Below are 18,687 nucleotides of genomic sequence, written 5' to 3'. Positions count from 1 at the left end.
GAGTCTCTTCAGGGAATACAAGACTAATGCAAGATCATTCAAGCAGGAATATGCTGCAACCCACACACACACGCACCCACACACACGCGCACACATACGCACACAGAAAATGTTCTTCCCATTGAATAGGCAAGGCAAGGCAAGTTTATTTATATAGCACCTTTCAACACAAGGCAATTCAAAGTGCTTAAAGACATTTAAATACACTAATTTAAAGCAAAGATATAAAATGGCATTTAAAAACACTTATTTAAAAGCAAAGGTAGTAAAACATGGATAAAGAAGGTACATGAATACAAGTTACAGCGCAGTGTGAGATACACACATCTGAAATGTTTAGGTCTGCATTGCTAACTTTTTAGCAGAAGTAGTTTTCTATGACCTCACTTTCTTTCTACTTCCTTTTTTAACTTATCCTTGAGTTATTTCAAGTGTTTCACGCTAAACGAACCCCCCTTTGGAAAATTCTAATCTGACCCCATGGTACCTTTTAGTTTTCGTCGAAACTATTCCTCTTTTTTAAATGCACATTAGTTAAGTTGACCTTGTCTTTCTAGGCTAATACTCCGCGAACCAGGGTCTTGAAACCAAAACGGATTCCTGTACCCCATGGTACCTTTTAGTTTTTACCCAAATTACTAATAGTATAGGGGAACGGAAAAGCAGTATCTGTACATCCACAAAACTAATATGTTATATACAGTATTAAGAAGTATATTTAGGATAAGAACAGACATAGAGCAGAGAGAAGTACTCTAAGTACTTTTAACATTTTGTTTGGTGCTTTAATATACTCTAGCATTATTACTTGTCAGTGTATTACAGTGTCAGTAGCAGATTACATCTATATCTTACCTAATTTTCCACTTGTTCTGCACTTTTGTGTGTGTGTGTGTGTGTGTGTGTGTGTGTGTGTGTGTGTGTGTGTGTGTGTGTGTGTGTGTGTGTGTGTGTGTGTGTGTGTGTGTGTGTGTGTGTGTGTGTGTGTGTGTGTGTGTGTGTGTGTGTGTGTGTGTACACATGGAGGTGTGTTCATGACCGGCATTAATGGCATATGATACATCTGTGCCCACCAGTGATCTTTATGTGTACTTAGAAATTCACTCCTCGGGTGCATTATGCCTTTGAAGCTCACCAGGGTGGTCTAATAGCTTTTAATTATAATTAATTTCCCCTCTCTATTAATAACCTATATCATTCCCTAAGTGGTTCAGAGATTTAAAGGTGCTGCTTTACTCATTAGCCAATTGCTGGGTAATGGGATGGCTTTTGCTGAGTCAGCAAGAACCTAAAGTTGGCAAGTTCAGCCAGTCAAAATAACTCTTAGAGCTAGATGTGATGAACCACATGGACATGATTGACAAGAAAGGAGAGTAAAGGTGAGGAGCTACAGTAAGTGTGAGGCAATGAGTGACCAAAACAGAAGACAATATGGGCGATGAACACATATTGCTGCAAATATTGCATGTAAACCCTTGACATTTTATAGTTGTGGATAAAATACTCACTAAAATGATCCCAAATGTTACGACTGTCGGAAATGACTTTGGCTTACACAATCCTTCCTATTTAATTATTCCCGGCAATTCATTTCACATTATCAGAATCCTCAACAAGTGCTATCATGTCCTCTGTGTTGTGTTAAATGAGTTGGTTTATAAAGTGGGTGATTTGAAGAAGAAAACAAATATCAGTGTCGGAACAGACAGATGGACGGCTGCATTAACTTTATTCATTTAGATTAAATTCATCTAAAATAGGACTAATAGTGGAATGCAATGGCCTCCCTTCTGTCATTAGTTTACAAGTGAAGTCATGCCAGCTGTTTCCTCAGCTCTCTGTGTAATGACTACCAGGGAAAAGCTCACTCCAGAGACTTCCTCTCTCCAGAGTTGAGCTGTAGTGAACCTCCCTGTGCTGTCCTCTGAGGGTTTCCTTTAAAAAATGTTCCCTCTGTAATGCATTTCCTTAATCAACTCTAAAGGAAAAAATATACTAAAGTTCTTATTTTTAAATATATATTTAAATTGATAATATGAGTGTAATGATTTTAATAGAATCGTTTGTTTCTCCATGATTCCCGTGCTTTTTTCTGCCCCTCTAAACTCCTGCAGCAGCATCTCACTCAGTTACACGTACCCCTCCTCCCCCCATTGCACACAGACACAACGTGAGCGCGCACCACTGAGTTGGCAAAGTTTGACGCGCCGACTTTCACAGCACAGACTCGTCTGATAGAAACCAGAAAAGTATTCGGGATATTTTCAGTGACTCAACAAAATGTATGTACGATAAGAAGTTCGGCGCCTGTAAGCTCATGTCTGGCCGTGAACGGATCTATATCACCCCCCCACCTGCACTTAATTGTTTTGGAGTTCTGCTCTCGGTTTCTGTGGGCGCGTAACTTTTTTAGACCAGGATAAAAACTGGGATTTTTGTGGGCACTTTGGCAGGCGACAGGACATCGTGTGCGCCAGGCAGAGAAGTCAACAAGTGGCTCTCATTTACGGTTAGAGGAGAGAGAGTATGAGAGCTTGAAGTTGCTGAATGGAAAGTTAGTGGCTACTTTCTTGGTCGCAGGGTAGAGTAACATTTAGTTTGAACCACTGGAAGTTGAGGAGGACATTTATTCTTAAGACGTTTACGAGTTTGTTATCACAATGAACGGACCAGTGGTTTTCCAGATGTGGACGCTTTTACTGTTGGGGACTATCACCGGGGTCTGCTGGGCTCAGGTCGCCACCACCAAAGTGCTGAGAGGAAACATCAGGAGAGACGGTGAGTTCATTTTTAATTTGTTCTATATTGTTGCTTGTGTGGTTAGTGTGTCTTTACTGCTAAGAGTCTCTACACCATTCATCAATGATATACTGTAGTAGTGAGCGTTTGTAGGATAATTATATAAGAGGTTTTGTTTCTACAATATGTCAGTGTGTACAGTAAGTTATTGTATAGGCTAGTTGAAGCCCTATAGTTTATAAAGCTTAGATGAATTTTATGTATTCATTGGATCTATGTGTAGCCTTTTTATTTTCTTCCTAATCTTTAATACTGATTTGAAAAGATCAATGATATTTTAAGATATTTTATTGACAGGAAATAGTCTTCTTACAATTAAGTATTGTCTTAGGGTGGTCAATATCATTACTTAAATATTCAGGAAGGATCAATTGTTTGTACAAGAGTATCAGTTAACTAGCATGTTTTGCTGTAGTGAATGATGCAAGACAGAGTGGAAATGCTGGTGAAAGAAGGAGACAATGTAAACGATGTAAAGTGGATACAAAAGAAAAGGAAAAGCAAAGTCTTTTAGATGACAAGCTGCTTCACATTTTCAGACTTCAAAACTAAAAAGGTAGCATTCATATTTCAGACAACTGTACTAAGAGTGAGACTCCTGTCATCGGTGCCGTTTGAGTTTCTTGCATCAAGCTTTAGATTCCCTTAGCCTCTTGCCTATCTGACTTCCTGCAAGTGCGCCATGCTTACTTTTAACTTGGCCCTGAGGCTAAAGTTGCAGTGTTAACAGTACCTTTGAACACACCCACACACACACCCACATATACACACACACACACACACCCACATATACACACACACACACACACACACACACACACACACACACACAACTGTAGGGTTGCTTTTGGCAGGGAAACATGAAAATACCACTGTATTAGGTTCTAACCTGGATGACTGCCCCTGAGGCCGGTCTCACCTCTCACTCCTCTGTGCGTGTGCGTGTGCGTGTGTGTGTGTGTGTGTGTGTGTGTGTGTTCATAACAACATATTAAAATGGAGGTCATGACTTCCAGTCTTACTGTTTACACATAAAGTAGCTCCGGATGAAATTCCTCAGAATTTTCTGAAGTTCAAATAATGTTTTGCTACTGCAGTTACCTTTGATCAATAATGTTATGAACCAAGGCAGCTATATCATGCATGCAATTAGCATATAGTCAGACATGCTATGATATGTTATAATCTACAGATGTTGATTGCAACCTGCCAAATAACAGTTGTGGGTCTTTTTTAGTCACAACAGCATCTAAAGTTAGAGTATAAATCACACAATTGAAGCCGAAAGTGACAGCTGTGCTGCAGCACTTAATGTAAGACGGGATAAAAAAGCAACAAGTGATGACAAATAAACATCTAGTTACAAAATAAAAGTTGATTAGTTGTTAGAAATGATAATTGTTTTATTATTTATAGAGACAAATCTAAAGTGCATCTCAATCTTAAAGAAAGTCTCCAAATTATTATCAGTTTTTTTGAACTTTCACAATAAAATCACCAGATTTCAAATTATACACTGATTCTCATTGTGTTTCAAACCCACACAAGGCCTTAAAGAAATACTTTTTTGTTATAAACACATAGTAAAGTTTTATTAGTTTGGTTACTTTTGAACTTAAAGAGGGAAACTCACTGCAGCACATACAGTATAACTGAGCTGTTTATTCTTGCCATCTGTCAAACTAATCCATACTGAGGGAACTCCCTGTGATGATGTTGCCAGGAAATGATTGGTTTAGTGCACTCACTCAAGGAAAAGATGGCCATTAACATCAGAGAAGAATTGTTCCTCACAAGCAGTCAGTGAAACTCATAGTTTTAAAGATGAGATGGTATTTTCTTCAACACTGCACTCTGCTTATTGTTCTCACAGAGTTTTCAAACCACCTTTATGTCCTGTTTCTAATATCACATCAGATTGCTTTTATCTGTGATCTCCTATGATCTTTAGTTGCACAAAGGCTATGAGTGGCTGTGATAGTTGCTATTGAGACAGACTGGTTGTTATATGCTGCACAGCCTTTAAAAATCGTTTTAATCCCCTGCAGTCTTACAACAAATATACTGTGCTCAGAAGTTATTTTTATGTGTGTGTTTTTTTTGCATTACCAGGCGGCTTATGCGGAATATGAGAGCTTAGTTCCCTTGTTTGATTGACTGCTGCTGATTAGCTTGAATTTCCGTGTGCAGGGGTGAACCTCAAGCTGATAGGGGCTCTGTAGCTTTCACTCATCCATTTATCATTGTGGATGTGTGTGGGTACAGTGTAACTGTATGTGTATGCATGTACAAGAGTGCTTTGACAGAATGTCTTAGCTTTACTTAGCGGAATTCCCCCCAAGGTTTCTTCTGCCGTGTTTGTTCAAAGATATACTTATTTTGTTGTTATAGCATTCAATAGGTTTTTTTTTGGGTGGGGGGAAGTGTGTTCTTGTAGCATTGTAGCATATTTACACAAACAACAAAGTAAACAATACCTGGCCAACAATACCTTTAGTTTAAAGTTTCAGGATTTTCCATTGGATTGATTTATGTTTAGGACCAAGTACAGGGATGCTTGCATTATAAGTCACAATCAAAAACAGAAACTGTCAGCAGTCCTTCCTAATTAGCTACAATATACTATTTAGATGTTGTATTATCTACATATATGGACACATGCCTTTCAACGTTTAATTCCCTGGTACACTTACAGTAGGCTACACAGTGTTTCAAAATGCCAAGACCAAGATCCAGAGAAAGGTGTTGCACAACATTCTTTGTCTGAATGTGTGAAATACTTTTGAGATTTGAGTGCACTGTTATCTTTGTTTTTGTTTTGACCCTGTTGACTTTCAGATGAACTAAAGCTAAGCAGAAGTAGTACTCCCACAGTATATTCTACACACTCACATGCATTTGTGCGTTCTCGGCTCACAGAATAACGAAGTTCAGGTACACAAACACAATATATTTTAGAAAGGCCTCTTTCTGATTCCTCTTCTTCTTTCTTCCAGTACTCTTATCTGTTGCCTTCCTCTCTCATTGCTGTCTTATCAGTCTTTGCCTCGCTACGTATCACTCCATCGCTCCAGATCCTCCTCTTTCAATCTCCCTCTTTCTCATTTCTTTCTTTATCTCCCCATCTCCCCATCTGTTTCAGCTGTTTTTAATCAAAAGCTTTTTCACCCTGTCGGCTCTACGAACAAATATAATGCGGCAAACATTTTCACAGACACGCACGTCAACACATCTACCTGCAAAAAGACAATACTTTTAGTCACCCTTTCTGAACCAACAGAAACTTTATCATATATCATGGATACACTTAAAAGATTGACATTCACACTACTGTAAATAAAAGTGACAAAGAGAACTAAAGGAACAAGTATGTAAGTAATACACACATATATAAATGCAGACAAGTAATATATGATTGGCCGTGTTAACAAAAGCATGTATGTTCTCATACTGAGCTAAGCTAGGCGTTGGTGCTATCAGGCGGTGTGATGTCATGGTCCTTGACTGTGTCTGAAAACTCAAGGTGGCCTTGCCTCTAAAAAAACACACACACGGTCCATTTATTAACAGAGCTTTTGATCATATCAATAAATAAACGTATTATATCACACCACCTCTTAAATTTAAACTGAGACTTAATGGCAGACATTAAAGTATTGTTTCTCTGTGTTTTGAATTGAACATACTGTATATTTGCTCTTGGGATGTGTAGAGGGCCATCACCCTGGTCACTCCATCCAGCAACCTATGATTAATTGTAATCAATGAGTCACTCTCAGGCCACCCGACATGGAAGTACTCTCCACCCGCCCACCCAGGCCGACAGACACAATTACAGGACCTCCCTTCCAAGGGAATCCCCAAATAAACAATGTCCACACACACACACACACACACACACACACACACACACACACACACACACACACACACACACACACACACACAACACACACACACACACACACACACACACACACACACACACACACACACACACACACACACACACACACACACACACACACACACACACACACACACACACACACACACACACACACACACACCACACACACACACACACACACCACACACACACACACACACACACACACACACACACACACACACACACTATCCAAGCAAGGAACGAGCCAAACTTACCCCACCCCGAAACATTTGGCAGACAATGTTTTCTCCTGCAAAGAGGAAAATGGGGTGGTGACCACTTGGACAGGAAAGCAAAAAGTGAGATGATGCCTTGGAAATGAAATGGAGTTAGGGGGAAGCTCAGTTGTGCTTAGGTTTAAGGAGGAGAGGGCAGCAGGACAGAAGTGAACGTTTAGAAGGGATCTTAGAAGAGTTAGAGGGCACAGAGGAAGAGGATAGGGAAAGGTGTTTTGAGAGAGATATGCCAAGTTGAAAGCCCTGTCCCTTCACTTTTCTGCCCTGTCAGCTCAGAATGAGAGATAGTAAGACCAACGGCAAGCTAAATGGACAGAGTATAAAAGAGGAAATGGAAGAAAGCATCACTGATAGAGGAGTGGAGGGGAGGAAAGATAAGGTATTTCTGGAGAGGGAGAGCGGACAGAGTCTAGTGCCGAACATCAGCAGATTATCTGATCTCCGTATCTGATCAAAGCTTAAAGCATAAAGAAAAAAGCAGGACAAAAGAGGGCATGACCACAGCTCTATCAGCAAGCATTACTGCACCACTGATGTACGCCCCAGACAGATCTGGCTTCCAAGATGTGGAGGGTCAGGCTACATGTGTGCACACCCAGAGAAGTGGAAACATAATTAAGCTTCTTCACCTCATGCCCCAAATGTGATTGTACAATAGAACAATGAATTCCTCAAGATTATCCAAATACACAGAAGATCCTTATTCAGGAACACTTTGAATCTTTAATGCTGAAGCAGTTAATTCATCTAAAGCCATCATCAAGTGTGTTCTCCTAGAATAATTATTATAATAAGGAGTTATCGATTGAATGAGGCAAAGGCCTGACAATGGCACTGTGAAAAATGATATTGTTCCCAAAAGCTTTGTGCTTTAATTAACTGCATGTAAATAATTTAAAAGCAAACTACCTCAACATGACCACAACATCTTACACAATTTGATTTAGTAGTAGCTAAATCAACTGCTTTAATTACGGGGAAGCAAGGGCTGCTTAGCTCCCCCCAATACAACAAAAGATCAAGCTTGGGCAGACTGGCAGTCGTATTTTGCTGCCTTTGTACAGAGCCATCTTTGTGTGTTTATGTTTATGCTAACTTCTGTAAGCTGTAGCATCTTACAAACTGATGTGACAGTAGATCTTCTCATTCAACTATCAGAAACAAATCCAAGAATTGTAAGATTTGCTTTAGGTTGAACATGGCTGTGTAAGTTAACTTTGTGGGTTTGTCTACTTTGATATTTTTGAGTATGTACTTAAATTACAAAGTTTTCTTTAACTTACACTGAAAAAACTGAAGCATTGATTTGAATGAATTATTATTTAATTATTGGCATTCAACTAACCTCATACAGTGATGTGACAAATGTTGACATAAAACATGTAATTAAAGTCAATACTTCAGCTTTTTCATTGTACTTTCGGTAAAGATCATTACTTTCCTCCAATGTACCATTTTCTTTTGGCTATACCAACTCAATGTGTAAGGCAACACATCTCTTTTTAACTTGAGCTGAGTTGGGGACACAGTAGAGGAGAATTATAGGGCTTGCTTGATAGAAAGAGAAAGGGAGACAGATGTTTAGCCATTGGACAGTGGGCAGTTTTGTAGCTCTGCCATCTGACTTGCACAGTAGATGCATGGTAGATAACGTCAGCAGAGACAGAAAGAAAGAGGATGCATGGATAAATAGATAGAATAGGAGAGAGATGCAGGGAGAAATTAGGAAAGAAAGTGGATAGATAGAATAGGATACGATAGGATAAGATAGTGTAAATGATAGTCTTGGAGGAAGGTAGCAGAAAGCTTGTAAGAGAGAGAATAATGAACAGTGGTAGAAGTAAACAAGTCAAAGTTATAATTGAAGGGGAAATTAGAGGTCAAGAAGGATAAGATGGAGGAAGAACTGAAGGGATGGAGAAGAGAGATGGTGTGGTGTGCCAAAATGTAATTTAAAACAACAACAGCTGACAGGGAGGGTGAAGAAAGAGTTGGAGAGGGAGAGAGTGTGAGAGAGAGGTAAGATGAGGCAAAGTATTATGAGAAGAGATGTGAGAAAAAGAGTGATCGAGTGCATGGCACTGCATAGCAGGAACAGGAGTGTGCTGAATAAGCAGTGACTGTGAAATAAAGCACATCAAAGTTTAGAAGAAAAGGTGAGAAGGTTTGTCAACACAGCCAAAAACTGAAGGAAACACCTATGGATTTAAATGAAGGGTAATAAGGGGAGAAAAAAAGAGTGTGTTGATGACCGTATCGCGAGCTACGTTTCCTTTACTTTTGGGGGGTGACTCAATGTGTGTTAACAAACCTTCTCACCTTTTCTTCTAAACTTTGATATGCTCTGTCTTAGTCCTCCACACACAGAGCTATTGTCACTTAACATTAAGAAAAATGAGAAAACGTATGATCCATTTGTGTAAATGTGGTAGAAATATAGAGATATTCATTTCATTTCAAACCTTTATTTATCCAGGTGTATCACATTGAGATCATTGATCTCTTTTTCAAGGGAGACCTGCTCATGTAGGTTCCACATGAAACATAAAAACATAAACAGAACAACAAAAAGGACATTTTACAGCATCATTACAGGGATTACAATTTACATAACTATCCACATGTGCAGGTACAGCTTCCGATTGAGTAGCATCCAACCGAGCTTTAATATAATAATAATAATATAAAATAGATGTGTGCTTGTGTTTGTGCAGGAATGAAAGTGTACTTTTGTTTGCAAATGAAAGTGCAGTTATATTTGAACACTGAACTCAACTGTGTAGTAACACAACTGTGAGTACTAACATTAGCCATTTCCATGGTATACGTTCATCACGCTAAATTAGCAACTTTTGGAAGTAATACTGCCAGCTACTTTGATTGGAAATGAGTTGGAAAATTAGGCTGGGTCTTTTCATTTGAAACGGTTTGTTAAGCAAAGCAATGCGCTAAAACATACAGGTTTAAAACATACCTGAAAAAAACTACTCGGCTGTATTAAATACTTTCAGTTCAACAGTTATTTATAATGTAGCCAATAAACACTTAAACATAAATGGACCCAAACAAAGTCACCCCGGAATCAAATCACAAACATTTGGGTGGCAGGCAACATCAACGTTAAGTAATGGTAAAGTGTTGGACCACCAAAAGCGGCCAGAAAAGCTTCTAGTAATTATAACAATACACTTCATATACAGTACACATACAACTGGTGTGTAGCAATGCCACTTTAGCTGCAGCTGGTGGGTTAATAACATTGATATCCCCTCAGGCAAGGTGTTGTATTGAAACAGGACTTCCAAGGGGACATAAGGGAAATTAAAAGGATCTCCAGTGTAGCTATTGGCAGTTACTTGGATTTAAGTTGGATAATAAAAGAAAGCCAGCCAGCTGATCTTTTATCAAGCTGCAGGCACATTATGTATACAACAGCAACGGATTGGTGTAGCAGCTACATCAAAAGAAAGGGTGTTCATTTCGGAATTTGCAAACATTCTCAATATGGCAGAAAATATCATTTTTCTGAGCCTATACAAACTGAAAATGTGTTGTCTGTTTGTGCCAACTGATGGTAGCTTTGCCAATATGTCACAATTTGAGAAGAGATGTATCACTTTTGTCCTCACATGACTAGAAAATGAGTTGATGGTTAAACAGATGCTGAAAACAATCGTTAAGCTTGAAGGTATTGATGCAGATAACATAAATGCACTGCACCTCACACATAACTTACTGCAACATAAATCTAATGAGTTCTTTCCAATAGGGCTGTTTATGCAGGCTGGAACACCTGCTGCTGCACTAAAGCTGCACCACACATTCACAAGAAAACTACTGTAACTTCTGCGTTTAGCAAACATCGCTGCTGCTGCCTCCAACTACACATCCACCTGTTGCATGTCTAGGTTACCCTGGGAGGGAAATTACCATTGTCACTCTGTAATACCTTCCATCAAATCCACCAAACATCTGTCTTCAAGTAATGCCTGTTTGTACAGACCAATCTGCATCCTCTATGGAAGTTTATATTCTAAGTGTGTGTGAGGGGACACCGAGAGGAAACCGTTCATTCAACCCAAAACTGGCCAGTGCGCGTTTCCATTGAAATGAATGGAAAGGAGCGTGCAAGAAATGTTCACGTGTATGGCCCCTAAGAGGTTAGCGTAGTTCAAAAACCTGAACTGTAGGCTTTTATCAATGACAAATATGTTTTGTGCTTGTGCTGACTGGCTTTGACAATAATTTGATTGACAGATGGTTAATTAAATAAAGTATTTTTTTAAAGGTACCTGCCCTATTTCAAAAAGTTTCAAATGACAGCTTATAAGATGGTTATGGGAAACCTATCTTATGTGTCATGTTGTTGGGTGTATCCATGAGGAGTTTGACAAGGTCAGAGCCACAAATCTATTCTTTATGAATTATCTATAGATATACTATACATATACTATTCTGGGTTTTGACTGACAGATACAAAGTTATAATAGTCATTTTAGACTTTGCCTTGTCTCTTGTAACTTTTGCAAGCCTCTTCTTTCATTCATAATCCAGTCCGCCAAGAAAAAGCAATGGGAAATAGGCCAGTAAATAAAACAAAAGCCACAACACTATAGAAGTCTAAATTCTGCACTTCTAGTGGAGGATATTTAGGGTGCTTTTGCGAGAAAAAGACAGCAAAGAATCAAGTGCTCCAAATGTTTTAAGTGCCTACTAAAACTTTTGAAGTACAAGATACAGAGTGTTGAAAAAAGAATGTGTGATGTCAGTGAGTTTCAGCCTACACGGGCTAAGTGAGGGTGAGAACATGACAAATGTCAGAAGTGACACTGCAGAAAGATGAGAGCAGAGCCGCTCTCACCCCAGGAGATTCGCCCCTGCTGAAAGAAAAAGATAAACGCTCTGTGTATTTATGTTGTGTGTTTTATACGTGTGTGTGTGTGTGTGTGTGTGTGTGTGTGTGTGTGTGTGTGTGAGAGAGAATTCCTTTAGTGCACTGTGAGAGCTATGTCTTTGTTACCCTGACAATGGTGCTCTGACACAAATGAAAAATATTATTTTCCTCTGTCAAACACTTTTATCTTCCCCTCTCCAACTGTCAGCGTTTCCCCCCATATTCCCCTCACCCTCTCTGATTCTCCATTTGTGTATCTCAGCATTTCTCCTGCTGTCTCTCTCCCTCTCCTTCTGTCTCTTCTTGTCTTCATTAGCTTCCCTTCTCCTGTTTTCATTTAATAATGTTCCCTTCCTGAATTTGGTATCCGGGCAGCAGAGGGTGAGGAAAAGCAGAAAGAGAATTAGAGAATACAAATATAGAGGAGAGAGGGAGAAATTGGTGTAGGGGACATAAATAGGAGCATACAGAGTAGGCTTGTGAAAGGGATATCAGAGGAGAAAAAATGCAGCTGAAAGAAAAGTTAACAGTCAAAAAAAGAAGCAGAAGAGAGACAGAGCATAAAAAGGAGAAGTGAAATGTCAGGAGGATGGTGCTATGTGCAACTGTGGAGCCGGCAGCAGGATAAGTGATCCCAGTGGTAGATGGAAGGTCAGATACACACTGACAGTGAGACCACTGCGTAACCCTGCGCTCTGACCACACATGCACACACACTGACTGACACTGGCACATATACACAAATGCACACTTCTAGACACACACAGCTGATGTGAGGCAGACAGACTGAGAGCAGGATGGCTGTCAAAACATCAGCAGCTGCTCAGCATCACACACAACGCTCAGAGCGAACACACAGACATACATCTAGCAAACAGCGTCCGAGCAGCCCTTAGAGACATCCAGGCTGATATTTGATAAACTTGTGCTACCCCAGCTGGAGCTGAGCAAAAACACACACGCACAGACACACACACACGCACAAACTCTAAGACCAATACACACAAACACAGAACCACAACAGCCAATTTCACCCAGTTTTTTCTGAAGTTATGTAATGAAACATAATAATAATAATAATGAATAATTCCTTATATTTATTATAGCGCTTTTCAATGACTCAAATCGCTTTACAGATACACATACATATCATACATACATGTAATGGTCATGTACTGTGGACAATACCCACAGGAGCAAATAAGGCTAAAGAGATATAAGGGAATTTGTATTTCATTTGTATTTCATTATATTGAAATGTTATTTTGAATGTTTATGTACTTATATAATATACTATATTGTAATATAATATTGTGATATATTATATTGTATTTTATATATACAGTGTGTGTGTGTGTGTGTGTGTGTGTGTGTGTGTGTGTGTGTGTGTGTGTGCGCTAATTGATTGTCCTCATCAGCCCTGCTGTTTAGACTGCAGTAACTGTCAGCAGGAGCCAACTGCTACTCTAACAAGCCTTACAAAAACACAAATGTGTACACTCACACACTTTCATACAGTACTCCCTCACAAGCACACAAGCACACACACACACACACACACACACACACACACACACACACACACACACACACACACACACACACACACACACACACACACACACACACACACACACACACACACACACACACACACATCGCAGTAGCCCTTAAAAGAAATGCAGTAACACTTGAGTCACCTGTAGAGCAGCTCAATACATCTATAAAATGCGTGGGGGGTGATTGCGTCTATGATGGTTTTCTTGATAATTAGCAGTTTGAATGACAGATGTTTGAACTATCCAAAGAATCCCCTGGCAGTTCTTGGTACGAACAGAAATGCACCCTCCATTGGTTTAACTAACAAACTCAGTTCATCTGATTATTCACATTCCTAAAAAAAAGAATGCACACGCAATGCAACACTCTGCAACAAGCCCCACATATTTTACAGCCACACACACGCACACGCACGGAGGAAATTGCTAATAAAGTGTGGGTAAATACACTCCATCACAGTGTAGGAGGTTACACAGGACAAGCCCCTCTCATCCCTCATCCTATGCTGCTCTCTATCCTTCCCCTCCTTTAAACCCGCCTCACAATCTGTTGTTACAACTTGAGCCGGCTTCCTACACACACCTGCTCTCTCCTCTCTTCTTTCCTGTCTTATCAATCCCTTCCTTGTCCCACCTCTTCGCTTTTTCCTCTAAGTCTTCCTGTCCTCCTCCCTGTCCTTTTTTTTCACGTCAACTTCTCTCATCAATTGTTTGTAGTAATTTGTTCTCCACCTTCCCATTTAGCCAGAGTGAGCTTTCTGTCAGACTCTGTCCTTTGACGCCTCCTTCACATGTCCCTTAGTGCAACACTGTCGCTGTGTATGACTCATGAGCGCATGTGTGCCTGTAAGGCCGTGCAAGCAACAAATTAATGAGTGTGTATATTAGGACTGGGCAATATATCAATATCAAATTGATGTTGTGATATGAGACTCGATATGGTCTTAGATGTACAATATTGTAAAGTTTTTTTTTTTAAGATTAAACACACCAGACATTTTTCTAGCAGATCTAATATTTGCCTCTTGCCTCAACATTAGACTTTACTTTGTAACATGATTCGTTATATCTCCATCCATCCATCTTATATCTTCCATCGTTATATCTCAATAACTGATATTATATCTTGACTGTGCAAATATATGATAAATATATAGTAAATACTACATTGTCAATATAAGTATTCATTGGATGAAGTTAGCTTTTCTCCATATTGCTCAGTGTGCGTTTATATCTCTGTGACTGAGAGAAAATGCGTATATGTGCTTGTTTGTTGTATACTATTATTGCGAATGTATTTTATTATGCATGTCACCATTTGTAAAAGTTGGTTAAAACCATATAACATGATGTTAAATCATCATACCTCAGACTACAGTATGAGGCATGCTGTAATCTGCATTGATAATGCATTTCCTCTCCATCTCTTTACCTTAAGAGCTCAATACTATACGCAGATCTCTACTTACCTGGTATGTGCCCCGGGCTCTTTCCCTTTCCTATTGTTTACCCCTTTCTCTTTCCTTATATGTGAATGTGCTACTGCTTTTCAGTTTAACTGACACCATGAATATGTATACATTGACTTATAAGCAGCCATGTATCTGCTTGTGTGTGGGCCACCCCTCTATTTGTGTTAAGGCTGCTCAAGCCTTAACCACAAACCACAACGTCTCCACTGACCTGTCCTCAGTGCTGACTCAGCAAGTGTTGGTCCCCTCTGCATTATTCAGCAAGCTTAGCCAAGGCGTTAAACAGGAGCACATCACAGCAGAGGACCGGAGCATGCTAAGTGGACTGGCACAAGAAAGGGGGAATGTAGATATGTTAGCATAGTGCGATACACAGATTAGCTTGTAGAAACAAGCCTTAAACCGTGTCCCATTTCCATTCACAAATGACTTTGATTTGAGAATGTAGTGTGGAGTTAGTATACATACTAAATGTTATTGATGTTTGAGTGTAAATGCTTTGATACCCACTAGTGTCCCATAATGCAATACACAATAAATTAATCGTCACAGTCAAGAAACATTGATTAAATATGATCCAAGTCCATTATAGAATATAGAAGAACTGTTATGCTTTGAACAGAATTGCAGTAATGTAAATTAATGTGTGGCTAACATGTTCAAGTCCATGGCATGGTCTTTTAATTGCAGTTTAAAAAGGTGTGAATATGGTTTATGTGTGTGCATGAAGAAAAAGGCATGTAGTTGTTGAAGTGGAGAAAAAATAGCATTTGAATGCTTTATGTTTCCTAAACAGAGGATTGTTACAAAGTTAGACTTTCATCTATTCTATGTGTTATATGCTGGGGTTAATATTCAATGTTATCAATGTGGTATAAAGGTTAAGGAATGACTTGTGGATATTATATTTTCAATTTTTCCAACACAGATTTTCCACCCGAGTTGGCAGAGAGTTGTTCATCCCTCTTCTTTTTACCAATTAGGGTGATTTGTCCCCATCAACAAGTGTTGAGTCATAGATGCCTGAGAGGCACTCGTGGAAGCTAAGTGGATGCTAATGCTAATCAAAGGCCCAACAGGACCATTGAAACTCGATGGTAATGATGTAAAAGCAAAAAATCTCCACCACCAAAGAAAATGTCAAGTTTCGCATTCCAGACACATAAACTCACACATGCACGCAAAGCAGTTATAACCTTCTCTTATTCATGATTGCAACTCAGACATTCCCTTTGTTTGCCTAAGCTGTGTTTGATGTTTTCACAGCACAACCTGTGGCATTTTCTCTGTGTCTTTCCACTGCTCCCTTTTGTATGTATTGGCTCAGTTTGTACATGAAGTTTCTCTTCCTGTTTCCCTTTCATTTCTTTCTTCTCTCTTCTCTGTCCTCCTTACTTTACTAAATATATCCTCCATTTCTCTCATCCATTGCACCCTCCTTCATCTACTGTATGCTTGAGCTCTTGGTTCTCACCTTCATTTTTGCTTTCTCTGTATTTTTGTCAACGTGTTTTTTCTTCTCTGCTTACACTGAGTTGTGTGTAATCAAGAGGAAGGTAAGCCCAGTGAACAGTGTTTTGTCATGTCTGTGGCTGTTTGTCTAACCTTCTGTGTCTGTGTCAGAGAACATACCTTTGTGTAGCTTCAAAGGAACACACACACACACACACACACACACACACACACACACACACACACACCATTTTCTAAGTCCTTTCAAAGTGGTTTGCTCATCCAAAAACCCACAGAGCACACACACACGCTCTCATGCACACTGTCACATACTGACGCTTTTACAATTCATTTTTTGTTTTATATACTTGTGGGTGTTTTTTTATGCAAAGTTACACAGGTTTGCATGAAGTTTTCTGAAGAGGATTGCAGTCCGAGTGTGACTTGTCAATATGTCAATATTGTGTCAATATCTAAACCTTCTTGTCACTTCAGTCAACTAAAATCTTGAACATTCTACATCATAAGGTCGCCTGGCAACCTAGATTTATTTTAATTAGATGTTTTAAAGGAAACCTCATTATACAAATAGACAAGTAAGATAATTGGAAGTGGATAGAACAAGTGATAAACAAATATAATTTCAAGTTTTAAAAGAGTCTTTTTTTAAACAACCATCCATCATTTTGCAAAGGGAGTTAATGTTGTGTGTTTTTAATCTATATCTTCCTTGTGGTTTTTGCTATTTAAATAGATTTCCAAAAGTAATTCAGATATGCATTTATAGTCATGTTATCCTGACACTTTTCTTACAACAGCTCTTTTGCCATCAAACTATACAGCAGCTCTTTTGTGTCCAACTGAAGGCACATGATGCATGTGCTGAGTTCTTGTCTATAATTATATATACAGTCCGGCTGTTCTCTATAATTCATTGGGTATGTAAGCTCCAGCTGCCTCTACACGTATGTAACACTCCGATGAATGCCTATGTGGCCTGCCTAATGCACTGAACACACTTGTTCTTAAAACATGTATTCTGCTTCCTAATCATCACTTCAGTTAGTCAGACTGGAGAGTGACTGAAAGGTCCCGTCTGTCTATCCCTTTAATATGCTACTGTACATTCCCCTCCATGCATTAGCTACACTTCATAATCCCAATTCCCCACACTTTTACGCTGACTGCGAAAAACATGCTCTCGTGCATAAAATAGACTGATGGAAGTTAATTGGATGCAGCAAAGGTGGGGCTGCAGCAAAATCGTAATCTGAAAGAAAAGAGTAAGATATCAGAAGGGGAAGACGGACGCAGTTGTGGCTATTGCTCCAACATTTACTCCAATTAAATACATTTTCACACATTTCATTGATTAGTGGTTAAATCCCAGTTACATTGAGACATCACAAAAAGAGATGTTGTAAAACATTTGTATGCCATAAGTCAGAGACAGGTATATAATATATATCTTAGTTTTTACCCTTTACTCTCATTGCATGACTGCATCCCCCAATGGCCATGTATTCAATCTGCTGTTTTTTTCTTGCTGTAGCAAAAGACAATTTCAAAAAAGACAAGGAATACCCCTTTTATTAAATAAAGCGCTGTAAATATGACCATTTTGCTTTTATCTTTTTATCCAATGAATAATCGATCAATCAAATGAATAATCTTTTACCAAATAGTTGTTAGTTGAAGCCCTTGAAGTGACGCACTTGTATTTTTGGATTATTCTCAATGAATTAATATTTAGCGCTGCAGAGAGTAAGTTAAACCTTGGGGTGTGTCTTGGTCCCTGAGCTGTGAAATATTAAAAAACATGTGAAAATGTAAATCAGGGGTCAATTTGATGTTAACCAAAAATAAAAATTGAGCTTAAGTGTTTTTGTCATGGTCAAAAAGAGAGGGAAGCAGATGTAGAGAAGATGGTGCAGGATGGAGGGATCAGAGGACGTGAAGAGAGAGGAGCAGAAATGTGGGGAGAGAGCCGATGCTGACCAAAGCTGACACCCCTCGGAATGCAGTGTTCACCTCCAGTGTGTGTGTGTGAGAGTATTTTGCATGCCTCTATGCTTTTGTGGGTGTGACTGAGAAGCAAGGGAGAATATTTAAAGCTGGTTTGTCATGAGAGAGTGGTAAAGCAGTAGAGCCAGCACAGGCTTGATAAGGATGCAGCATAGTGATGCACAACACACACACACACACACACACACACACACACACACACACACACACACACACACACACACACACACACACACACACACACACACACACACACACACACACACACACACACACACACACACACACACACACACAC

At 39.3% G+C, this 18,687-nt stretch overlaps 1 protein-coding gene across 2 annotated transcripts in view; it reads left to right on the top strand.

Annotated features, from left to right (window-relative positions):
• The first annotated feature begins 2,183 nt into the window (after window positions 1-2,183).
• pdgfd (platelet derived growth factor d) overlaps window positions 2,184-18,687 on the top strand; it is a 48,519-nt gene continuing 32,015 nt past the window's right edge. For both annotated transcript variants that reach the window (XM_034225620.1, XM_034225619.1), the window contains exon 1: window positions 2,184-2,778. In XM_034225620.1, coding sequence (XP_034081511.1) covers window positions 2,661-2,778 — 118 coding nt within the window. In that variant the 5' untranslated portion in view covers window positions 2,184-2,660. The remainder of the gene's footprint in view (window positions 2,779-18,687) is intronic.

The sequence above is a fragment of the Gymnodraco acuticeps genome, unplaced genomic scaffold (genome assembly GCF_902827175.1).
Source record: "Gymnodraco acuticeps unplaced genomic scaffold, fGymAcu1.1, whole genome shotgun sequence".
NCBI lineage: Eukaryota > Metazoa > Chordata > Actinopteri > Perciformes > Bathydraconidae > Gymnodraco > Gymnodraco acuticeps.
This window is presented reverse-complemented; position numbering and strand designations above follow the sequence as displayed.